The sequence below is a fragment of the Mustela putorius genome, unplaced genomic scaffold, assembly GCF_011764305.1.
Source record: "Mustela putorius furo isolate JIRA1106 unplaced genomic scaffold, ASM1176430v1.1 tig00000997_pilon_pilon_pilon, whole genome shotgun sequence".
Taxonomy (NCBI): Eukaryota; Metazoa; Chordata; class Mammalia; order Carnivora; family Mustelidae; genus Mustela; species Mustela putorius.
Window position 1 is genome coordinate 5,536,342 of NW_025421527.1, and position 24,433 is coordinate 5,560,774.

Consider the following 24,433-nt stretch of genomic DNA (forward strand, 5'->3'; position numbering starts at 1 on the left):
TGGCGCGTGCTGAAGACGTGTTGATGAGGGGTCCCTGCTAGGGACTAGATGTCTGGTGAGCGCTGGCTCTGGGCACCTGCGCGTTCCTGTCCTCCTGCCCTGGCCAGGCCTGCACTGCCCCAAGGGATGGGGTGGGGCGCGGCGCAGGAGGCCGTCTGCTCTGGCACGAGACAGGGAAGAGAGAACAGGGGGACCCATCCTCCCCCTGTGATGCCCAGGACCCAACTCTGGGCCTCTAGATCAGGGCTTCTCAACTGGGGCAATCTGCTTCCCCGAGGGGCACTCAACACTGTCAGCCAACGTCTCTGGTTGTCACAGTAGGAGAGGGATGTTGCTAGTGGGGCGGGGCCGGGGGTGCGGCCGAGAGTCACCAGGCCCCAAACGTCGCCCAGGTTGGGAGACCCTGCTTTGGGCGACACACACTCACAGGTTCTCGGGGTGAGTGAGAACCGCTCACGTCTTATGGGGGGCAGCGCGGCGCCCTAACCCGGTGCCCTAACCCGGCGCCCTGAGCCTATGCCCCCGGCCTCGCTCACGGGCGGCCCTTGTGGCCATGGGCTCTGGGCCAGCAGCTGGAGGCCCAGGTCAAGGCTGGCTTCTGCAGGGCATTTCCTTGTTCCTAGTGGCTGCGTCTGCCTCCCTGAAGGTCGGCTCTGGTCCGTCATCGGGACCATGGTGTCTCCAGGGCCACTCAGGGCAGGAGGCGGGGGGGGGTGTGGGGTGGGCATGGGGACAGTCACCCCGGCCCTAAGGGGACTGCTGGGGAGGGGAGCCCAGGGCCCCCTCTGGCCCTGCCAGGCCACACGGCCTCCTCCCAGACCCGTGCATCAGGCCCCTTGTTTGGTGTTTCCTTAAACTGGCGGAGCTGGTCCTTGCTCCTGCGCCGTGTGAGTGGGAGACAGAGCGGGGTGAGCGGGAGGTTTTCCTGGCAGGGGAGAGACATCGGAGTGCGCCAGCCTGGGCACTGCCAGGATCCTTCCGGGGGGAGTGGGCCAGGATTCCCCAGGGGCTGCCGCAGGAAATCCGTGTTTGCTCTGAGCCCTGGGGACAGACAGGACCCACCGTGGGGAAGGGTCTCCACCTCGTGGGCGGACTTCTGCAGATGCCCCTTCTATGATGGGCACCAGCCTCAGGGTCGCTGGGGGGCACGGAGGCAGACAGCTCGAGGTTGGGGGGTGGCCGGCTCCCGGGGTGGGCCTCCTGGGGCAGGCGCAGCAGCGTGTTGAGGGCACACCTGGGACTCCTGGTGTCTGGAGCTTCTCAGGCCTCGCAGGGCGCGCTGGGCTGGGAGGGACAGTGAGGCTTTGTGAGGCCAAGGGGAGAGCGTTCCAAGCTGCAGGGACAGCCTGGCCGGGGCCCAGTGCGGACAGTGCCAGGTGTTCTCAGGGAGGGACAGAGGAGACAGGCTTTCCTGGAAGTGCTGGGCACCAGAGACTGGAAAAGGGCCCAGAAGCTGGTCACGGGCCCGGAGTCGGCACTCAGGTCTGAGGGCACAGAGCGTGGTGGGAGGCGCTGGAGGCGGGCGGTGTGGTCAAGCCTAGTAGGGGCGGCTCGTGGGGGGAACAGGCCGTCTGGCGGGACGGGGCTGGCGCCGTTTGCGGGGAGAGGTGAGGGGAGGCTCACGTGTGGGGCTTGGCGTCTCCGCGCCCCGGGGGCCAGGCTGTGTGTGAGGCTGGAGGCCTGCTCTGCTCTGCTCTGCTCGGAGCCTGGGCCCCCCTGGAGCCCAGAGCTGCGAGACCCCCCCCATCCCGAGCTGCCGGCCCTGGGCTCGGGGCCCCACCCGACGCTCAGGAGGTGGGGCGCGGCCTCTCCTGCCTGGGAGGTGTCCTGGCGTCCGGCCGCCGGGAGCTGTGTGTGGGGCCCAGGGTTAGGCACCTGCACAGGGGGCTTGTGTGAACGCTTCAGGTAAGGGCACAGGCGGGCTGTCCTTCACTCAACAAATGGCCAAGAGGGGGTTTGGGGTCGATGACCTGGGCAGAAGCCTGGGTTCTCCAAAGGGCAGCATCTCCCATGCAGCAGGCACGTTGGCCCCGTGAGGCGAGGGCTGTGGTCCCCCCACCGAGCCGGGCCAGGGGGTCCGGGTGAATGTCCGCATGGGAATGAAGGGTGGCCGGGCGGGGAGTGTGTGGGGACCCCCGGGCCAAGCGTGGGCTCTACCTGCCATTCCCAGGATGGCTTCGACCTCGGGGTCTGCCTCAGTGTCCCCACGTGTACGGGCAGGGGTGAGGACGGCACTGGGTCTGTGGAGCTTGCCTCACGGTGCCACGGTGGGTCCAGATGGCCACAGGCGCCGGGGACGGACAGAGCTCTTCATTCACACGCACCCCTCCTGCCGTAAGGGCAGCAAGCAGCAGGGCAGAGTCCCCCCTGAGGGCGGTCTCGGGGGTGCTGCGCAGGGAGGCGGAGTGCGAGGGGCCCGGGCACCGGGCCGGCGGGGGCAGACACGAGGGACGTTGTCTACACAGAGTGGGGAAAAGTAGGTACAACCGAGGACGGGTACCGGTGAGCTGGCCTCTGGCTTGAGCCGCGGCCACTGTCCTGAGCCCCGTCAGTGATGACCTGAGCCCGTGTGGTGCGGAGGTCCTGCGGCCCCCAGTCCCCAGAAGCTCTGAGGTCCGTCCCATCGTCACGTGGGGAGGGGGACTTCCCAGGGAGCCTTCAGGACGGCAGCAGCTGGGGGCCTGGGGTCTAGAGACCCCCGCAGGGAAGAGGGAACAGGGCAGGATAGGGGGGAGGCGTGCGGGCCGTGGCTGCAGAGGCCTTGCCAGGCCCTTTGGAGGTGGGCACAGAGAGGGTGAGTCTCCCCGCCCTGTGGGACCGGCCCTTGGGGGTGGAGAAGAAAGCCCCTGGCTGGGGACCGGCAGGCTGCCCCTTGCCCCGCCGGGGGGCGGGGACGCAGGAGCCGGGCTGGACCCGCGGTTCTCCTCCTCCCATGGGTAACAAGCCCATGAGCATCAAAGCGAGCTTTCCCCGGCTTTCTTTGCCGTGATGTAAACGGGGTTGTGGGAGGCCCACGTGGAAGGGTTGTGGAGGGATTGTGGAGCGTCTCTGTCTAGACTGGAAAGGCCCGGACGAGGGGGACAGTGGCCCCAGGACTGGCTGAGGTCCGGGGGCCCAGACGGTGAGCTTGGCCTCTTTCCCGCTGGGGGCTTGGAGGGCTCCGGCGCAGGGTGAGGTCGGGTCTGCTCTGGAGCAGACACCTCCGGCCGTGCGGCGCCTGCAGACGTGTGCATCAGACCGGCCTCCGGGCCCCTGCGTGGACAGGCCCTGCGGGGAAGAGGGGGCCCTTGGGGCCGGGGGGCAAGCTGCCCCCCTACCAGATCTGCTCCCCAGGGCAGGTGCATCCGGTTCCATCTGGAGCCTGCGTGGACCCAGGCAGGTGGGCTCCGTGGCTCTCGGCGCCGAGAGCTCAGGCCCTTCTCGGAGGTGCCCACGGCAGGGTTGGCGGGATGTGGGCGCCTGGGCGGGGCTTCCTCGGGGTCACGTCCACTGAACCACAGGGCTAACTGCCAGAAGGGTGGTGTTGAGGATTCTGAGGGGCAGTGTGAGCTTCATGGGGACACTGCTGCGATGGACGCGTGGTGTCGTCCTAGGGCATGGGGAGGGTCGCCCGTTCTCTCTGGGCCAGCCACTGTGCCCTCCCCCCCTGGCCTGCTGACCCCCAGCCACCGTTCCTGCCCAAACGACCTTCCCTGGGAGTCCCCAGGGCACCGCATCCCCATCCCAGTGTCCGTGTGCCCCGGGTGCTGGGGCCAGTGCGGGCGAGAGCCCCTCACTGACTCCCCGGCTGTTCTCTGGCACCTCTGCGCATTGCCTCCCAGGGTCTCAGCCTCTGTGGCCAAGCAGCCCACCTTCTGCGTGTCCCTCCCGGCCCCTGGGGCCCGGGTCCACCTGAATGCTGAGGGGAGGCGGGGGGCACGTGAGTTCCGATGCCTGGGGGTGGGCAAGCAGCTTCTGGTTCTGGACAAGGGGAGCGTCTGCGTGGAGGCTGCAGGGGTGAGCCCGGCTGGGGAGGGGGCGTCCAGCTCCTGGGAAGACCGAGTGGCCTGTGCGGCTGCAGACAGGCTGGTGTCCTGCTCAGGTCCTCACAGAGCAGACGCCGCGTCCTGGGGGCCGGGGCTCGCGCTGGGTGTGCGGACCGCGGAGACAAAACGGAGCTCATCGCTGTCATTTGCCGGCCCCCCGCCCCCCCGCAGCGGCGGGCCCCGCGCCACCCCCTGCCCCGCCCAAGCTGCTCGGTCCTGGCTCGCGGCACTTGGGGCAGCCCCACTGTGTGGGCCGCTGAGTGTGGGCTTGGGCCCGCTGTCGGCTGGTGGCCAGGCCTCCTGATCTTGACCCATTGCTGGCTTGGCTGACACAAGCCCAGACCCTTCTCTCCGGGCAGGTGGGCTCTGAGGCTCTCCGTGGGTCTTGGGGCCCCGCGGTGAAAGCGGGTGGTGGGCGCGGTCAGCGGGATGTGTGAAGAGGGAGATGTCCCCAGGAGCAAAGTCCCACGGGGAGTTAATTTTGGGAGGCCCAGGAAGGCTCATGGGGGCGGCCTGAATGGCCCCCGTAGGACCCAGTTGCCGTGTGGTGCCTGGAAGAAGGTGGCGTGGGCTGCAGGTCAGTGGGTTGGGGCAGGCGAGGGTGATCCCAGGGGCTCGCCACCTTGCCCGCTCCTGGGCTCCGCCCCAGCCTGGCCAGGCCCCCCCCCCGAGGCGGGGGGGTCTGTGGGTGCCCCTCCGCGTGTGGCCTCCGTCTGCCTGTGGGGGCGGGTGTGGTGTTCCTGGGCCCACGCAGACCCTAGAATGGGGGCTCTGAGGTTCAGAGAGGAGACGCGATTGGCCCCAAGGCCCCCAGCCAGTGGCCAGCCGTGGGTTTCTGGGCTCAGCCCCCCCGGGCGCGCCCCACATGCTCATCCCTGGTCTTCTCTAGAGCAGCGGCCGTGCGGACTCACACACGGGCACCTCTGAGTGTGACTCCCTCATCTCACTGTGCTCTCGGGGCCCTCTTGGGCCTCTGTAGTGGAGAGAACTGGAGTGGGGTTCTTGGAGGGGGCGGGGCAGGCCCAGCGCTGCCCACAGGGTTCCTGCCTCCGGGCTGCTTGGAGGGGTGCCGGGCGCGAGCACTGTGCCTGGTAGTTCAGACGCCCTGCGGGAGCCATCAGGAGCCCCATGCTGGACTCAGAGACGTGTGAGCCCGTGTGAGCCCGTGTGACTTCAGGCGAGTTCTCAGCTGCTCTGAGGGTCGGTTTCCTTATTAATGGGGGTGACAGTAGCACGCGCCTCCGTGATACCAAATAGCGGCTCCATTTTGGAGTCGCTGGTGGATCTTGAAGTGCACATGCCCGGCTTCCAGCCCTCCTGGTGGATGAGCCCAGGGCCACCTGCCCGTCAGGGACTCTGGAAACTCCCCAGGGGATATAAAGATTGGCAAAGTCTGTAGCGGCCATCACGGGTCTGGGGGTCGGAGGAGGGGAGGGTCATTCGGTTGTCCGGCTCTGCTCAGTGTGGGGTCTGGAGGCACAGGAAGGGCTTGCCCTGAGGCCTGACCCTGGTGGCTCTCCTTGGCCCATCTTTACTCAAAAAGTCCCTCCTTAACCCTGGGGTCACTTAGCTGGGGTGCCCCTACAAGTCTCCTCCTGGTGGCTTTGGGGACGGGAGCGCTAGACCCCACGAGGTCCCCGGGAGGCAGAAGCCCAAGGTGCTGGCCTACAGTGCGCCTGGCCTGGGTGTGGTGGCCTGATCTCGGGGGCTCTGGGCAGGGTGTCTGTGGGGACGCAGCAGGGGAGGGGCTTGGGTGGAGGAGTGAGGGACCCCAGATCCCACAGGGGTCCCGGCCTGAGTAAGGGAGGAGGGGTTCCTGCCAGCCAGCCTGGGGTGGGGTGGGGGTCTTTCTCCTTCAGGCGATTCCTTGTTCCTTTCCCCCGAACCACGGAGATCGGATTTAGCAGATGGAGCCCAAGCGGGGAAGTGAGAAGGGGGTCCTTGGTCTCGTACCCAGGTCCCTGCTCCGGGGAGGGGGGCTGTGTAGCACTTGGCGAACCACAGACCACTTTTCTGCCTTCTCCTCCGTCCACAAATCCTGCCCCGGCAAGTGCCTTTGACTCCTGTTCTTGCCACCCCAAAACACAGGGAATCTTTTAATAGCACAGGCCCTTTGGATCTCTAACCAGTCGGTCACCAAATCCTACCCCAAGTGTACTCAGAATAGATGCTTTTAATAAAATATATTACCTTTAAGCCAGTGTAAACCCGTGAAATTTATACATTTCTTTTAGAGCATCTCTACAAATTTTACAATATTGAAATCACCACCCAGTGACCTTTTGGGAAACACTAGATAAATTACAAGAGACAAACAGAGAGCAGGGAGGTCCGCTTTCTGGTGCTGCCCCTGCCCGGTTCTCAGGCTGAGCCTGGAGACCCCCGACTCCCCAAGCACCGTCCCCGGACTCTGGGCGGGCGCAGCTGTCCGCTCTGGATGCGGCTCCCCGACTCCGTCGGTGTGCCTCCGCTCTCCACCCCGAAACTAGTCCCCTGGTGGCCAGGGTCCCCGGAAATGCACTCGGGAGGCCCGGACTGCTTTGGAAACACCCAGATGGTCTGCTGAGGGTCTGCCCCAGGCGCACGGCAGGAGCCCCTGGGCCGTGCAGGTGACAGCCGAGCCTGGCTGAGCCCAGGGGCCCCGCTGTGTTCTCAGGGTTTCAGCCCGCCCACTGTGTGCTTCTCCTCCACCCACAGGTCAGGTCCTCTGCCCTCCTGCCCCTTGGGCACCTTCCTCCCTACCAGCTGGTGATGGTCGGGGGAAGCCCAGCGGGTGACCCCTCTTCCTAATTTGAGGGGGGCAGCAGAATTTCGAAAGGAAATGGTCCATCAAACCGCGTCTCTGTGAGCCCCGAGGGGAGCTGCTTCTCGTAATGCGGATGCACAGGCCGGGGACAGGGCAGGGGCGGGGGGTGTGACCTCACAGGCGACCGAGGCCCACCCGGCTGCTGTGCCATCACGCTCTGTGACCTGCCCCTCGGTCGGCTGAGGCACTGTCCGCGTCTCCCAGGCCCAGGTCTCCCGGGCCCCCCTGCTGCGGTTTTCCCGCACAGACACCGCCTCCCTTGAGCCCCGGTCATGGTGGCCGCTGCCACGCTTAGGCTCGGGGAGGGAGGGAGAGGAGAGGAAAATCGCGGGTTAGAGCGTCTCCTAAGCTACGCAGGCCAGAGGCTGCTGGCCCTGCCGCAGGGGAGCAGCTCTGTGAGGAAGGGAAGGAGACCTGTCCGAGCTGCCCACGGGCCACGCACGCCCTCGTCAATGAACCCGCAGACAGGAATGGAGTTTTTCGCTGTGCGAGGGGCGGGGGCACGAAGACCCCGTGAGAGGACGGACAGCTGGTCCCCGGGGCTCGTGGGGTCCGCCCCTCCACTCTTGCTCCCCGGGGGGACACAGGGAGGAGGGGCCACGTGGGAGAGGGCGCTGCTGGGGGTCGCAGGCTCACAGCGGGGTCTTGAGGGCACCCGAGGAACGTGTGGGGCTGGAAGGGGAAGGTCTGTGGTGTGAGTGAGGCCGGGGAGGGCAACAGGAGCCCAGTCACGCAGGGGCCTTGCTCAGGGGACCCACCTCCGTCCTGTGGGCCCTGGAGACGCGAGGCGGGTCGCCGCCGGGCGTGCAGGGCTCGGGGCCTCCGGAGCGACCGTCCGGGTCTGGACCCAACTGCTGGGTGACTTGGGCCCAGACCCCAGTGCGGACATTGTCTGTCTACCTCTGGCCACCTGAGCCGTGTCTGCTGGATGTCGCCGTGCACAGCTGGCGGCAGCTGGAGGGAGCAGGCAGAGTTCCCCAGGAAGGATGTGCCCTCTGACCCCCATGGCTCGCACTGCCTGGCCCTTTCCAGCCCTTCTGGCTCCCCCAAGCCCAGGGCCCAGCTGGGCTTCTTCAGTGAGACCATCCGTCCGGCTGGGCGTCCCGGCTGCTGGCCCCCTGGTGACACCAGCAGCTGGTCTGGGGAGGCGGCCCGGAAGCTGGGGCCACGTCATGTGCCTGGACGAGCCGTCCTGCCCCTGAGCTAATGGGTGAGGCTTTGCATGTTGCCCTCTGTGCTGGGGGCTCAGGGGCCCGGCGTCCGCTCCTGCCCGGGGCCCCAGCCCCTCGCCAGCGGTGCCGGGACGGCTGTGGGCGGGAGGTCAGGTTCTCATCCAGGAGCGCCGCTTCTCCCTCGGTCAGAGCTTCCCAGGGCGAGGAGCCGGGGTGGGGGCTGCCCGGGGTTCCGGTTTTCCTCGCCTGTGCTCACAGCTGTTACGTGTAAAGGCTGAAACAGCGTGTTCTAGGCAAGTGAGTATCCGTTGAGTCTGTGGGATGAGCAAAGTGTCGGTGGCTCCGGGCCGCCCTCCCCCTCCACCCGCCACCTGCTGCCAGTCCCACGTGCGCGGCCTGGATGGCCGGACCTGTGATGGGGTCGTTCCTCATGCTCTGCCCTCCTGTCACTTACTCGCTCATCAAGTATTTACTGAGTATCAGGTCACGGGGACAGAACTAGGATAGCTCGGAGTCGGGGATGACCCCCCGTGGGAGCCGAGGCGCTGCGGGGTCTCGGGGGCCCAGCACGGAGTGTGGTTCAGACCTGGAACTGCAAGCTGACAGTCGCCAACCCTGTCCCTGGGAAACAGGGGCACAGCTGTGGGGTGGCCGGGGCAAGGGGGCACGGCCGAGGGGACCCAGCTGGTGCCTGGACCGTCCTTGGTCCCTGCTATGGGTCCCAGCCACAGCCAGAGAGGACCGCTCAGAGGGACAGGCCCGGGGCGGGCTCGGCCCCACCCTGGCAGGCTGTGCCCAGGGCTGCTCCTACCCCCTGGTGGCACAGTTTCCCATCTGTAAACTGAGGCTTAGGGCTGGAGGAGGACCTCGGCCGTCTGCTCTGAGCCCACGTTCTGTGCCCAGCACAGGACACCGTCCATCTGGGGCCGGAGCTCCTCAAGCGAAGGTGTCCCCATCTCACACTGAGAAAGTCCCCGAGGGGCTGCGGGCGTCCTGCTAGCTCCTCGCCGGCCAGGCTCTCCTGGCTCAGCCCTGGGCGGAGGAGCTTGGGTCTCGTGTGGGTACGTCCTGGGGGACATACTCTTTTTGGAGTTTCTGTCTTTGCTTTTCCTTCCTGTCAGTGAGGAAGGCTCCAGGTCCAGGACCGTCTGCGGGACAGGCGCCTCGGCAGGCCCAGCTCCCGGTGCCCTCAGAAGCCGTCCCCTCCGCCTGGGGCGGGCTGTCTGGCCACTGCAGCTCGAATGGCACGTCCCCGAGAAGCCCCAGGCAGGCCGCATTCACGGCTCTGTGAAGAAAAGAGTGTTTGGGCAACACAGTGTTAGAAGATTTGGGGTCCCGAGCTGTGTGGCCCTGGGACACATGTCAGTTTTCCCATCTGTAGCTGGGAATGGCTGTCCTTACGTCCCAGAAGTCAACTAGAAAACCAGGCCCAAAAAATGCTTCGTAAGCAGGAAACCCTTCGCTGGTGTCTGGGACAAAACCATCTAGTCGTGAACATGTCCTGATGTTCCACCATCGCCGCAAGTCCTCTGGGCTGAGAAATTCCAGTCGGCAGGGGAAGGCCCGCTAGGCCCATGGTTGCCTACGACAGAGCCAACACGGGGAGGAATGACAGACCGTTGTTGTGAAGGCGGGAGCAGCCACGCCGTGTCCACTAACGAGGCTTGATCCAGAATATGATGCTTGTCCACAAGCCTGGGGGCCGGGACCGTGGCAGAGGGGCTGCTCATGGCGGCCTGGAGTGCCGCCGTGCCGCGGCTCAGGGCGGGCGTGGAAGCTGGGAGGCCTGGGCCGCCGGGCCCTTAGGCCTCCCAGACCTGACAGAGGCTCCACGTCTGGGACGATGGTTAGATTCTCTGTCTGGGCAGGGAGACTTTGGGGAGTAGCATGTTCGTGGCCACTATTCGTATTAATAATCACGCCAGGCAGCAGGTGCAAACTGTCCCCCCGCTGCCCACGGCTGCCGGGAGGCGTGGCCGTGCCCTGCACAGACCGTGGGGTGCTCTCTGCTCACTCTTGGTCGGAAGAACTCCGGAGAGAAGAAAGGACTCTTCCTCGGTGTCGGTATAAGGATGAGGATGGAGTGGACCGGCCCAGTTGGGGCCTGCGGTCTGGCTTCCCTGTGGTCAGCCTCACGCAGAGGCGGCCAGCGGGCTGGGGTCAAGGGCTCTGTGACCCAGCAGGGGAGAGCCGGCAGCTGTGGCTTCAGGCCAGTGGCTGCCAAGGGACCGCACGCACAGGGAGCAGGGGCCTCCGCACCCGAGGTTGGAATCAGGAGGCTCCTGCACTGCCCTTGGGAATCTCACCAGGTAGTGCAATCGCTCTGTGCCTCAGTTTCCCCATTTGTCAAGTGGGGACGACAGCTCCTTGTTGTGAGGATTTGGTGAGATCCTATGTGGAAAGGGGGGACAATGAGTAGACTTGGGGTCTGGCAGGTCACGGGACTTGGGAGATCCTTGTGGAGTTTGCTCCTGCTGGCAGGGTCCCCAGGACAGCGCCTGCGGGAACCCGGGGCTCCTGCTGCAGAGTGGCTCTGCTGTGAGCCCACTCCGGGCGGGCGGTGAGCCCCTGCCAGGAGGTCGGGCCCGTCGAGTTCTTGCAGGACAGGAGCAGGTAAAATAAACGTGCCGAGGAACTGAGGTTCGCGACTCCCCTGGGTGTGGACACTGTCCTACCCGCGTTGCGTGGGGCCAGGCCGCATCCCAGGGACCCTCAGGCCAGGGACCCCAGGCAGAGCCTTGAAGCTCTGCACAGACAGGCACCCAGTCCGCCTCTTCTGGGCCCGCGGAGGAGCCAGCTCAGACTGGGGCAGGGGATGTGGCTCGCGGGGGGCCCGCTGCTGGAATGGGCGGCGCCTCTGGCCAAGGGTGGGCCAGAGTTTGGTGCCGGGTGGGAGAGGGGGCTTCGGGAAAGTGCCACGTGGCCCATTCACAGCCTGGGTTGGGTCTGCGTCGCTTCTCGACATAGTCCCGCACCTGCAGACAACTGGGGGCCTGTGCTAGCGGCCACGAGGCCCGGAGCTGAGTTTCTGCAAAGCAGTTTTCCCTGTGCTGACCGGGGCCGGGGCCAGAGTACCCATTGTTCCGTGCTGACTGGTTTTTTTTCCAGACCATTTCCCTTTGTTTGTGTTTAAGCTCTTCTATTTTTAAGCAAAAACAAGATGGAGAACGCACAGTAGGTCGGGTTGTTCCCCCTGATTTGCTCTGAATTAACCACGGGAGAAGTGCTGCCCCCAGACCAGGCGGAGCCCCTTGGAGGGATGGCAGGGGGCTCAGATGGGGCCCGACGTCAGGCGGCCAGGACGGGACGGGGTGCAACGCTAGCCCAGCCCTCAGAAGACTCAGGGCCAGATGAGCGTATTTTGCTACTGGTGTGTGGCCTGGAGCAGATCAGGAGAGAGCTCTTCTCTGCACCTCATTTCCTTGCTGGGAAAGGGGGAGTGGGGCTAGGTGACCTAGAGGGCCCCCTCCAGCTCAGTCTGTGCACCTGGGGTGGGACACTGCTGTGGGAGGGGGGAAGGGGTGCTGTCCTCAGTGTCCTACTGCTGGCAGCCCGGCCCGGGGGCACACAGGGGCGCACGGTGTGGGGGGCGGAGTGCGGACAGGGCTGATTCTTACCTGGGACGCTCCGATCAGCCCCCAGAGACATCCGTGCAGCCAGCCCCGCCGTGGTTTTCTCACCACGTGGGATTCCTGGGGATCTTGAGATTTTCAGCCCAAACATTGCCAGGCTCAGGGAACACTTTGCGCATGTGGACAGGCTTGCCTCGGGCACCCGGCTGGGAGTGGGCAGTGGGGTCGTCGGATGAGGCCGGAAGTACCGAGATCCTAGCGTTGCTTCTGCCCCGGCCGGAGAGGTGGGACTGTGGGCAGAGGAGGGGAGGGAGGGACGGGGGTGGGCGGGGGTGGTCTGCAGGCCCCCCCTGGCGCCTCCAAGACCAGCATGAGCTTTCCTCCCCCGGGGGCGCAGCTTTCCTCTCAAGTCACTAGCATCTGAGGGCGAACTCCCCGGTTCGTGGCCATGGGCTGACCCAGGGCTCCCGCAGCTCCGTGAGCCGGGCTGCCCGTCCTGGGGCAGGTGGGAGGCGCTGGGCCAGGCTGGAGCCCCCTGTGTGCACACAACCTCCCGCGAGCGAAGTGATTTCCTTCCGTTTTATTGGTTTGGGCTTAAACAAGAGCACATGAAGCGACTCTGAAGCCAGCCGTCGAGGAAGTGTGGTTATTTGTCCAAACATTCTAGAACACTTCAGAAGGCGGGGGCTTCTGCCAGCTGGAAGAACCGTGGGGGCACGGTCTTGGCAAGGGGAGCAGTGCTGTCTGTCCAGGGGGATGGGAAAGGAGGCAGTCCATCCCGGGGTTCTGTCCCGCCTGGGGCAAAGCAAGGTCACGTGGTTCTCTGTGACTTGGGACCCTGAGACCGTTGGGACTGATGCTCCCCAGAGCCTCTCCTGGGATGCGGGTGTGCGTCAGCCCCCGCCGGAGAGGAGCAGTGGTGGGTGTGCACCTTGCAGGGCGGGAGTGGGGGCGGTGCCCGCAGGCCAAGGGCTCTCACATTTCCTGGGCAGGGGCAGGCAGAAGACCGTCAGGAGTGTTTACTGGAGAAGGAGATGCAGCGGCCAGGGGAGAAACTGGGAGGTGATGTCCGAGACAGGGATCCGGCTGATGGAGAGTGTGAAAATTCAGCGTGGTTTTATTTTCATAAGCAGAGAAGAGAGGGTGGCAGGCTAGCACCCAGGTTCTAAGCCTTGTTTCGACCCTGGCTGGTGCTGCATGGGTGCTGAGCCAGCCTGTGCTCACCGCGTCCTCACACTGAGTGAAACCTGCGTGGCTGGCCGGTCTCCAAGGATGCCTCTAGGCGTGGTGTTCTGTGCCTGGTGGCATTCTGATCCTGCTGATCCAGGACTCCGGTGCTATACTACTGTCAAAATGGGGCTTTGTTTGTTTCTTTACTGGGTGCAGAGCACCCGAGAAGACAGAATCCACGTCTTTGAGAAAGTCAGAGCCTTCCAAAGTAGTGATGGGGAGTGAGTTCCCTGTCCCTGGAGGTAATCAAGTAGACTGACCACATGCCAGGACTCTCACAGAGAGTCCTGTGTTATTTAACTTCATGGCTTTTGAGTTTCTTTTTTAAACAGGGTTTATTTATTCATTTATTTATTTAAGAGTTTGTTTATTTATTTGACACAGACACAGGGAGAGAGGGAACACAGGCAGGGGGAGTGGGAGAGGGAGAAGCAGGCTTCCCAACGAGCAGGGAGCCGGATGCGGGGCTCGATCCCAGGACCCTGAGATTATGACCTGAGCCGAAGGCAGACGCGCAATGACGGAGGCCCCCAGGTGCCCCTTGAGCTTCCTTTTCACTCCAAGATTCTGGGGATCCACACACCTGGCTGGCAGTTTGTCCTGAGGCCTGGGGTGGTGCCCAGCTTTCTGGAATTGTCTTGTGCCTCTGGAGCAGCAGTTCCCATCCCTGTCCTGCACGTTAGAATCACTGAAGTTTTTCAGATGTCAGTACCCAGGAGTCAACTGTTCAGCCGTGGCCCCAACGTCCCTCAGTTCTAGAGCGGGCCTGGCTGCTGGGGCCCGGTGGCTTCTCTCGCTGCCTGGAGATCTTGGGGGATTGACCCCGGGTCTCACTCTGCCTTGGAGTGGAGGTCCCTCCTGGGGCTGTGGGGATGGACCCTTACACACCCACTGCCCGGCAAACATTTGTCAAGGGCTTCCCTTGGGGGCCAGCTGTCGGCTGCCTTCGGAAGGACGTCCCCGTGCAGAGCCAGACGGGCACGAGGCAGGGATGGAACGTTGCACTGAACCGCACGGAACCTTTGTCCGTGATGTGAGTGGGCAGGAAGGTGGACCATGGACCAGCGTGGTCTGGAGAACGCGCCCTGCTGGCCCCTGTCGGCTCAGACCTCACAGAGGAGACCAGTTCCCTCACTGGAGTCATGTCTGTGGCCTTGGGAATGACCCGTCGGACTCAGGATTTTAGTATCATCGTCTCCCAAATGACCTTTTTCCTTCCTTGGGGCATCAGGCAGGGGAGAGCCGGGGCCAGGGTGGGTCATCTCTTAACTGGTGTCTGGGCCGTCGTGCTGGCTTCACCAAGCGCCACGGTCCCTCTGCTCAGACCCGAATGTCCTTGTTCCTCAGCGCCTGGTGTCCTTAGACGTCAAGCTCCATCTCCTTCTAGGGATGACTGAGTGGAGGCCACGGAGAAGTGCCCCAGGCCAACCTGACCTGGTGGGTGCTATTTTGGGACCGCGGCCCTCCCCACACTGGGCCAGCCCTGGCCATGCCTGTTGGGATGCGTCCCTCCCCCAGCCCTGACCTGAGGCTGCCCCTGGTCCGTCGTGCCGGAAGGGGACGGGAGGGCCGCGGTGAAATGAGGGGGCCTTGTCAGGGGCAGGTGAGACAGGTCCATGCCACCAGGAAGGGGCCTTGTCAGGGGCAGGTGAGACAGGTCCATGCCACCAGGAAGGGGCCTTGTCAGGGGCAGGTGAGACAGGTCCATGCCACCAGGAAGGGGCCTTGTCAGGGGCAGGTGAGACAGGTCCATGCCACCAGGAAGGGGCCTTGTCAGGGGCAGGTGAGACAGGTCCATGCCACCAGGAAGGGGCCTTGTCAGGGGCAGGTGAGACAGGTCCATGCCACCAAGAAGGGGCCTTGTCAGGGGCAGGTGAGACAGGTCCATGCCACCAAGAAGGGGCCTTGTCAGGGGCAGGTGAGACAGGTCCATGCCACCAAGAAGGGGCCTTGTCGGGGGGCAGGTGAGACAGGTCCATGCCACCAGGAAGGGGCCTTGTCGGGGGGCAGGTGAGACAGGTCCATGCCACCAGGAAGGCAGGGCCTGGATGGTCCACAGGCCAGACTCCGACCCCCCCCGGGGCCCTGCCTCCTCCTTGCTCGGGTGGCGGGTGAGGGAGTGGGTGTCCTGGGCCGGTCCAGAGACGCCCACTTGGAGGGTGGGCTGCTTGGAGGGTCCAGAGCTGGGGTCGCAGCACCTGGCTGTGTCCGCAAAGTCAGGACGCAAGTGGCCGTCTTCATTCGGAGTTAACACTTGGCTCGTCTTTGTTGCCCTACGGTGTGCCTGGTGACACCCTAGGAGTGCATGAAGGGAGACCCCATCCTTCTGGGGCACGCAGGCCAGCTCGCAGCGGTGGGCTGTTGGGCTCCTGCCGCCCCGCGGAGGTGCACTCAGGGAGGGGGACGCGGGGCACCGGTGGGCGGCGGGTGTCTGGGCGCATCGCATCTAGGCCGGGAGCAGAGCTCCCCGAAACAGACCCAGAATCCCCCAAGGACTGAGGACGGGGTGAGACGCTGTCTCCCATTGGTTCGGGTCCGGGCCCCGCTCCTGGCCCCCGTCAGCTCACGGAGTCGCTGCTGGCATCTGGGCCGGAGGCGAGGGTGGCTGGCGCAGCCTCAGTTCTGGGCCCCTCGGGAACATCCCTCAGGCACCCCAGACTCGGTGGGGGAGCGAGCCGGTTCAGAGCCTCTCCGTGGGGAAGGTGCTCTCTGCACTCCTCACTCACCTGCAGGGCGTAGGGTCAGGGTCAGGGTCAGGGTCAAGGGCCCCTTGTCACCGAGAGGGCCGCCTGCAGGCCTCTTCCGTCCCCCTGGGCTTCTTGCCTGTTTCTGAGCATCCTAGCCCGGCTTCTCTGGGCCCTCCCCACCTGCCCCGTCCCCGGCCGGGCGGGATCCCGGCTCAGCGGGTTGGGGTGGAGGGGGTGGGGAGCCCCTGGCGTTTTACAGGTGCCCGGCGCAGGGCCTGGCCATGGCTGAGCGCTCAGGAAACGCTTGCAGGGTGGACGGAGGAGTGAAGGAATGTTTGGGCCCCGCAGACAGCCGGTGCGGGGGAGCGTCGTGGTGCCCGTCACAGCCTTGAGTCACTGGCCGGGGAGGTGCGCAGGGGCCGCGGCCGGACCGCCGGGAGCGCCGGGGGAGGGGCCTGAGCTTGGCCAGGAGCCCCGCGGGGCACCGCCCTGAAGGCCGGAGAGTGGGCAGAAGGCCGTCCTGGGGCAGGGGCAGGAGGGCCGAGGGAGGGGCAGAGCGCGGCACCCAGGAATCCAGGCTTCCTGCGCCCCAGCGCTGGTTCCGACGTGCGCCGCGTTCTGGAGCGTGTCTGACCGGGTCAGCCGGTCCAGAGCTGGAGGTCACGCTGGCGCCGAGCGGCCGTCGGTTTACAGCCTCTCCGTGAGGCTGAGGGAAAGGTGACCTTCTAGAGGAGAACCTTTCTGCAGCTACGCTTTCCGGGGTGGAGGTCAGGCGAGCAGAGCTTCGTCCCGCACATGCCAGTGTTAGATGACGTCCCCCGCCCCGGGGTCCTGGCTGGTGACAGAAGCCACGGGGCGACCACAGACGCAGGAACACGCACGCACGCTTGGGGGGCGTCTGCTCGGCTGGGGGGTCCCCTGCACGCTCTTCCCTTGGTGAGCCTCCGGTCCGTCCCCTGGGACTCCAGTTTTCTCTTGTTTTCAAGTGTCGCAAACAGTCAAACACATTTAGGACTCCAGCGTCTCTGGGAAGATCTGCCGTCGCTACTACAATCGTGCCCCGTGTTTGGAGGCCACGCGGCTGGGCAGAGACGGGAACGCACACTCCCTCACCCTCCGCGGTGCCGTGGGCCAGCCGGAGTCCTCGGCAAAAGGTCACGGCGTGTGGAGGGCTCGCCGGTGGGTAGGGGCCCCCCACGGGAAGGCGGCGCCCCCCCCAGAAGTCTCGTCTGAAGCCCCGATGGGTGGCCGATGGGTGGCCGTCATCAGTCTCCGCGAGGACGGTGGAGCGGTCTCGGGCGGCGGGGAGGACCGGTCTGTGGAAAGTCCGGTCGATGGCTGAAATCTGGGCTAGTTGTGTGACCTTGGCGAAGTCACCTTGTCTCCCCGACTCTCGACACAACGGAGATGTCATGGCCTGGTCTGTGGGGGCACCCGGCGCCTGGTGGGTGGAGGGCAAAGTTCCAGAAGCACTCGTCAAGCCCCTGTTGTGCGCGGCGCTCTCGGGGCGGCAGGCTCCCCCCGGCTGGCTGCAGGGTGGCTCGCGACGGCCCGTGCGCCCCGACGCTCTGTATCGTGCGATGCTGTAGTCTCAGTCGTTTTCAGGTTAAAAAAGGTAAAACAATTAAAAATAAGGGGAAGGACCATCTATGCGGCTTTGGTGTCAGGGGTTTTCACCGGGTAGCACAGGCTTTTCCTCTTCACGTACTCTTGACAGAAATGGTTTTAAGTGGCTACCTGGTGGCCCATTGCTGGCCACTCTCGAATGTATGTGACCACTCTGACAGCGCTGGGCATTTAGGAATAAATGGCTTTTAAAAGGATTCATCTGCAGGGATGTTTCTCCGCGTTCCTCTGTGCTGGGGTCACCGCTCCGTCGTGAAGGGCCCCGAGACGCCGAGGAGAGGGCTGGCACTCGAGGGGAACCCCTCCCAGCCTAGCAGCCCCTCGGCCCGTCTGGTGGGAGCCTGTGGGGCAACGCGAGTGGCCGGTGCCCTATGGGGTGGGCGCAGCTGACTTGCCCACGACTGTCCCCCCAAGAACGGTATCGATTTCAAGCTTCACTCGAGTTGAGGCAGCAAAGAAAAGACAGAAATTCCACATTTTAGCAACTGGACGACACTTCTAGTCCAGCCAGACTTTGACATGTTTTCCAGCTACTAAAAAGTGTTGAGCGTTTACTTTTCATGGACATGTGGCAGAGAATGCCGGGGTCCGCAGAGAGGAGAGGGTCCCGCGGCTCCGGGACAAAGCTCGTCCCCCGTGGGGCTGGAGCTGACCAGAACCAAGGAGCGGGTGGAAGGCGCCTCTTATGTAAGGGCTCTGAGTTTTAGAACAAAAGGAAGAGGCCCAGAGGAGGGGCGGCAGCTCCTTTCCCTCCACCTCGCCCTCTAAAAATGATGGGAATAGACTCGGATTCAGATTTTAGTTCATTTCTGCCAAAAGAAATAAATTAGATGTTGAAATGTGCAGCTGATCCCGAGGCCTTCCCAGGGGAGCCGTGACGCTCCCCAGAAGCCTTCTGAGCCCTTGGAGGGAGAAGTTGGGGCCATTTCCGGCTCACGAGCAGGGAGAGCCGGCCCCATTGTCCCTGTCGGGATGATCGCCTCGTCCCGAAGCGGCCGGGTCAGGGCTGTGTTCAGCCCTCAGTAGGTCGGACCTCGAGGCTTGGGTGGTGTTTCCAGCACCCAGTCCTGCTCTCAGAGATGGGAACCCTCCCCAGGGTGTCCTGAGGCCCTGTCCATGTGTGGAGCCAGCGGTCGCCAGCTCTGCACTGCAGTGTGGACCACAGAGCCTCCGTGGAAGCTGGCTGAGGTGTAGACGGTCCTTGGGGCAGTGTGGATGGAGGGCTCCTGGTTGGGGAGCCTGCGCGGCACCCAGACTAGGGCCTGTGCAAGACCAGATCGGCGGAAGCTTCCAGCTGATCACCCCCTAGTCCCGCAGGGCTCCAGCAGTGAGAAGGGCTGAACCGTCCGAGGGAGCAGGCAGGAGGGAAGGCACGGTTGTGTTCATTCTCCTCGGGTCCCCAGCACAAAGCGGGGCCCAGCCAGCCACTGTACCAGATGCCTGCAGGGGGGCGACAGACCCAGGGAGAGCTTCTTGCTGTCTCGGCCTGCGGGGGGAGGGCTGGGGAGCACGGGGCCACCGCGGGTCCGGGGCCTCTCCGACCCCCGAGCTTGCCCAGCTGGACGCCACCACCTAACCCTGCAGACCCGAGCCGCTGTCCCTCTGCCTTTGAGCGCGTCCAGGGTGGTCTGTCCCCTCCGGCCGTGGTGCCCTCCCCAGCCCCGTGGGGCCTCACTTGGCCGTTCACCGTCTCCTAGCTGGGAGACGCCTCCCACGACCAGGGCTGCCACTGGGATCTGCTCCCGTGGGTCCCACCTCGCTCCTGCTTGTTTCTCATCGCAAAAGGGCCGGGAGTCTGAGGGCAGGGCTCTGGGTGCGAGTCAGAAACCTTGGCTTTGAACCCGGGCCCAAGCCACTCACCCCTGGAGCCGCCTCCTGTAACGTCCAGTTGGGACAGAGGCCAAAGGCCATTGTGAGCACGGATGAGAGCAGCCATGTGCCGCCGCCTTGCACAGCAGAAGCTGCCTCGTAGAGCCGCTGGCCGCGGGCGCGGGGCCGTTGCTGCCAGGCTGCGCGTCTCAGGACTGAGCCCTCGGACCTGCTGCCTGGCCCACCGGCTGCTCTGCTCAGGTGGTGTCCCCATCTTCCCGGGGGACCGGGGTCGTCCCTACCTCCTGGCTTCCCAATGTCCAGCAGGGCGCTGCGCCCCAGCCTGGACAGCTGACCCTGCTGGGCACAGGTCTGGAGACTTTACATCTCCAAACATGCCTTGTTCTTCCCGGCGGCCCTGGGAGGCAGGGTCTCACGTTACCCCCAACGGACACAGGGGACCGTTGGGGCAGAGCGAGGAGGAGCGGACAGCATGAGGTCACACAGCTGGGAAGGGGCCGCGTCCGGAGCCTGTGTGGCCCGGCGCTGGAAGGGGCCGTGAACGCGGGGGCCCACCCCGGCCTGCCCCACCCCTGCAGGGAGACCCGTCCTGGCTCCCCAGCAGCCCCTCTGCCACCCGTGCCTCCCTCCCTGCTCCTGACCTCACCTGGGGGGGAGAACACCTGCAGGACATTCTAATTCACGCGGACACCCCGCGTGGTCAGAGCCGGAAGGAGCCCAGGAGTCCTCTGGTTCAGGCTCAGAGAGGAGGGAGGCCCAGGCTGGCGAGAGACTGACTCCCTGACTGTGAAAAGCAGGGCAAGCAGGAGTCATGATCGCACGACTTAGGCGCACCGAGGTGGACTTCCAAACGCCTGCGAACTGAGCCCCAGGAATGCAAGCAGGCTTGAGGCTGGTGGGGGGGGTGCTCATCCCGAGGGACCCCTGGGCCGGGCCCCTGAGCCCCTCTCCCTTTGCAGAGCCCCGTGGCTGGCTCCTTCCCGACTGTCCTAATTCTCTTTCCGTTTCTCCCACAGGACTCCATGTTTTCGTTGGCCCTGAAATGCCTTATCAGTCTGTCCACCGTCATCCTCCTGGGCCTGATCATTGCCTACCACACGCGGGAGGTCCAGGTACGTGCCGCCTCCCCCCGCCCCGAGGGCGTCGGACGTCAGGGCCCTTCCCTTCCAGGTTGGACCCTCACGAGAGAGGGAACTGGGGTTGCCCTGGGCCTTCAGAACGCTTGTGACGGCATCTTCATTTGAGGATCCCAGAGGCGAACATGGCTTCAGATCTGGGGGGCTGCCCCGGTCAGGACCCTCACCAGGCAGTGTGAGAGCACTGTACTTTTTCTGTCTCTTGCCGGACAGTTCCAGGGCTTGAACCACCGACCTCCCGACCCGATCGAGGCAACCCCATCTCATGTCCCCATACATGCACACACACGCGTGTGCTCACGTGCACGGCCCCAGAAACCAGCAGCACTCTGCGTGTCTCAGTGGTGTGGCCTTTATGCCGCTGGACCCTGAAGGCTGGGGGGGTGTCGCTTTCTCAGTGGAATGCGAGTCTGATGTGGGTAAGGGGCTGCTGTTTCTCACTGCTCAGAAGTGACTCGGCCCCCAGAGAAGTACCGGTTGGGCCTCTGGGTGCACATCCAGGCCGGAGACAGGCAGCCTCTCTGGGCCGGCGCCGGAGGCAGGACTGAGGAAATCTGCATCAACTTCTCAGAACCCCAGCCCCCACTGCCAGGCCCCTCCGCTGCAGGCTGGGTCATTCTAGAACTCCAGATGCTTTTCCTCCCATGCATGGGAGTCTGGACAGGATCCCCGTCCCAGGGCTGGGGGAGCGCCGCCAGCTCCACATCTGGGCTGCGGGCGACAGACGGACAAAGACCAGAGCTCACCGTCAGAAAACCTGGGCTGAGTCCCGGCTGGGACCTCGTCCCACAGTGAGTCCTTGGCCAGCCATGACCTTTCTCCGTCTGTCTGGAACACCTTTTGCAGAGGACAGGACAAGGAGTGCTCTGTGAGCTGGAAACGCCATGCAAATCTCGTCCCTGTTGTTGTGGGGCTTCTCAGATGGGGCCGGCTGCTCGGGCAGATGCTCTCAGAGGTGTCCGTGGCCCCGGGTTGGCTGGCCGGGCTCCCGGCTGTGGATGACCCGAGGACACAGGTCTGGAAGCCGTACCTCTCCGGGCTCACAGGCGCTCAGACAGAACGTGTGCACTAGGGCTGCGTCTGCACACCACCACGGTCTGTCAGGGGCTCGGAGCTGCGTGGAGCTGGGGGCCTTTGACCCTGACCGCTGTCCAGTCAGCCCCCCGCAGAGGCCACAACAGGCCGGAGGGCCCAGGTTCTCCCTTGGCCCAAACCAGCTGTGGGGCCCAGGGATTCCCTTGACCCCTCTGAACCGCGTTGTCATCTGGAGGGAGGCCATTTGCTACCTATTGACCTGGCCTGTGTGGAAGGTATCACCCAGGCCCAAGAGGAAAGCCAGAATCCCGGAGCTCAGCGGGGACCCCCGCTTGAGGGAGGGGGGCGGGGAGCGGGCAGCAGCCTGTGCCCTACGCTGCGGTTCCCACTCCAGATGCCCCATCCTCTGATACCTGTGGGGTCCGTGTTCCCAGCTCGGGCTGCAGCCACGGCCTCAGCGCTGGCCCAGCCCGGCCCAGGGCCCCAGCTCACTCGGTGCCCTCTCCGCTTTGCCCAAATTACGGGCAGTAGGGGACGCTGTTCTGGGCACTTATTTTGGCCTGGACCTCACAGTTTGGAGAAACAAATTGAAACCGGTGGCACTGAGTCCTGGCTCGGACACCTCAGCCTGCATGACCTGGGGTCAGTGACAGCTTCTTGGGCCTCAGTTTCCCCATGTGAAGTATGGGTGTACCCTCACCCACTTTGCTGGACCCTGAGGGGGGTACCAGTGGAGTCCAGGGTAGGTGTTTATGAAATGGAACCTGCTGGTCTTACTGTGACCTCTTTCTGTGCCCCCCCAGGTGGATGACCCTCCCCCCTGTGGCCGCGCCTCAGCCCGGATTGCCTGGGCTCTCAGCCGCCAGAGCTGTGCCCCGTGGTCCCGGGCCCACCCCCCAGGTCACGAGGGGAGTCACCAGTCCCTGGCTCCCTCTGTCCCCTTGCTTTTCCAGTGAAATGATTTGTGCGTGGAGCTGGACCTTCTCGTGCGCGAGGGACGCGGGTGGGTTTGGGTCCCGGCAGTCGGCACGGAGGCAGCTGGCTCCTGCAGGCTCCCGAGGACGCACCCTGCCCAACCACACTGCATTGCCTGTCTGTGTCTTTCTCCCCAGACTTAGGGATGGTGATGTCACGAGTCTTTGCCTGTCCAGGGGCCCACGGTGGCTGACAGAGCAGGGGTCTGTGGCGTCTGAGTGAAAGGGCCCTAGATTCCGAGCACGTGGGACTCTTCCTCGGCCTGTGGTCTTGGGCTTCGGTGTCCCCATCTGTGAAGCGGGACCCTAAGTGTCCTCCTCTGTATTGCTCTGGGTTAGGTCTGGGCGCAGCAGCCGCTGGGGGAGGGCAGTGCTGGGAACACTGCAGGGGTGAGGCAGTGCGGGGAGGCCTCTGGGCCACAGGAAGCAGGGCGTGTGGCCCGGCTCCTCAGAGGGGCGGGGCTAGGGGCCCGTGCGATGGGCGCCCACCACGTCCGTTGGCCGCACCAGCTGCGGGGGATGTGACTCGGACACATGACCCTGTGTGGACATTCGCCCTGGACATTCGCATCCGGGCCGGCCCTGGCGCGTGGGAGGCTGGGGTGCCTCCTGGACTCGTTCCCCTCCTGTCAGTCCCGATGGCTTGTGTCTTCGAGGGAGAATTCTGGAACCGGGTAGCTCTTAACCCAACTCTGGCTCTCTGTCTGGAGCCTCGGGCTTGGAAGGCCCACCGAGGGGGCTCTCTCCTGCCGAAGGGTGGCTCTCTGTGATGGGCCGCGCGGGTTCTTGGAAAGTCTGCTCTCCGCTGGGGGGAAGAGGGCCTTGCGGGAACATCTGTTCGGCCCCGAGCATGGGGGGTGGGGGCCTGGGGCTCCCACAGGGCAGCTCTGTCGCTGGAAGACGGCTGCTCCATTTCTCCTCAGGTTCTTCTGCTTGGCTTTTGGGGGCAGGGAGCATTCAGAGCCTCAGGCATCTGTAACCTCAGGCCAGGAAAGATGTGCACACATGAAAACAAGGCGTTTCATTTATTTACCAAAACTCCGACAATAGTGCTCTCCCTGGGGGAGCCCCGGCCCGGTCCGGCATCACCCCCAGCCCCCGGCAGCGCCTGTCCCCGCCCTGGGGCTGCAGCGCTGCTGTTAGAGGCCACTGGCGCCCACGCGCCGGACTCCTTCTTGTCCCCCACTCTCGCACTGGCCTCACACGCAGTGGGGTCCACTCTGGGCCGCATCTGGCACAGGAGCCCAGTGTCGGCGCTGGGAACCCCGCAGTCACCTTTGCTCCCGAAGTCGTGACCGCCCTTGAGCGAAGCCATGGCTCCCGCTAAGGTCTCTGGTTCCACCTGGAAGGCAGGGCAGGGCCGCAGGGAATGCGGACGGTTGGGTGGCCGGGTGTGGGTTCAAATCAGGCTCTTTGTCACATTTTCGTGTCTCTGGTGGCCTTAAGGGAGTTACTTAATCCCTCTTAGCTGATTTCCTTTCTGCAAAATGGGGCTGATAATAGTGTCCACAACGAAGGGTTGTCGTGTGTTAGAGTTTGTGCAAAACAAACCAAGGCCTGGAGAGGGAAACAGCAGCGCGCCCCGCTGTCTCCGGGACAAGGTCGTCGGCGAGAGGACGTGGATCCGGGGAGGATGGAGCCCCAGCGGGAGGCTGTGTGCTCCGCTTGGTGATGACCTAACCCGGCAAGACGAGAGCCAGGGCAGGAAGGACTGTGCATGAGGAGTCGAGCAGAGAAACTGCCCAGACTTGGTCACCAGCTGGGATGGAGGTGCTGTCTGCAGCGGGGGAGGAGTCTTCCTGCGGCTCAGGTAGCTCAGGGGCTGGCAGTGCCATTCAGACTGAAGCCCCAGGAGGAGCCAGGAGCTGGAGGTGGGCGTGATCACCAGGTCAGTTTGCGGAGTCTGAGGTCTGGCAGGGGAGGGCAGGGAGGAGCACAGCTGTCTCCAGGCCTGGGCTGCAGAGGCCCCCAGTGCGGGGGGGGGCGGTGGTTAGTAGGAGAGACATGACAGACCCCCCCGAGGAGAAGGAACCGTCAGGGAGACCCGGAGGTCGAGGAGGTCAAGGAGCTGGGGACATGGGTCATGGGCTTTGGGCTGGGGCAGGGTCCCTGTGCCCCTCCTCCACTGGGGCAGTCGCAGGGCAGTGGTGGAGTGAGACGGGGAGTGCAGGCCGGTCTTGGAGCTAACTTGTTGGGTTGCAGGAAGCCAGAGTGGCAGCTGGACGCACTGCTAAGGGAGGGGTGTCTGGTCCGCTTTTACAGGGACTGCGTGTGTCGGTCCGCTGCCAGGAAGGGGCCAGTCGGGACGGGAGGAAATGATGGGCAGCGTTCTGGTCCAGG

The 24,433-nt window shown here is 64.6% G+C and overlaps 1 protein-coding gene across 1 annotated transcript in view; it reads left to right on the top strand.

The window, feature by feature from the left end:
* The window catches only part of KCNN3 (potassium calcium-activated channel subfamily N member 3), a 123,567-nt gene that overhangs the window by 13,971 nt on the left and 85,163 nt on the right, over window positions 1-24,433 (top strand). Inside the window, exon 2 of the mRNA XM_045086841.1 lies at window positions 19,965-20,060. Within this exon, the coding sequence (XP_044942776.1) occupies window positions 19,965-20,060 (96 nt within the window). The remainder of the gene's footprint in view (window positions 1-19,964; window positions 20,061-24,433) is intronic.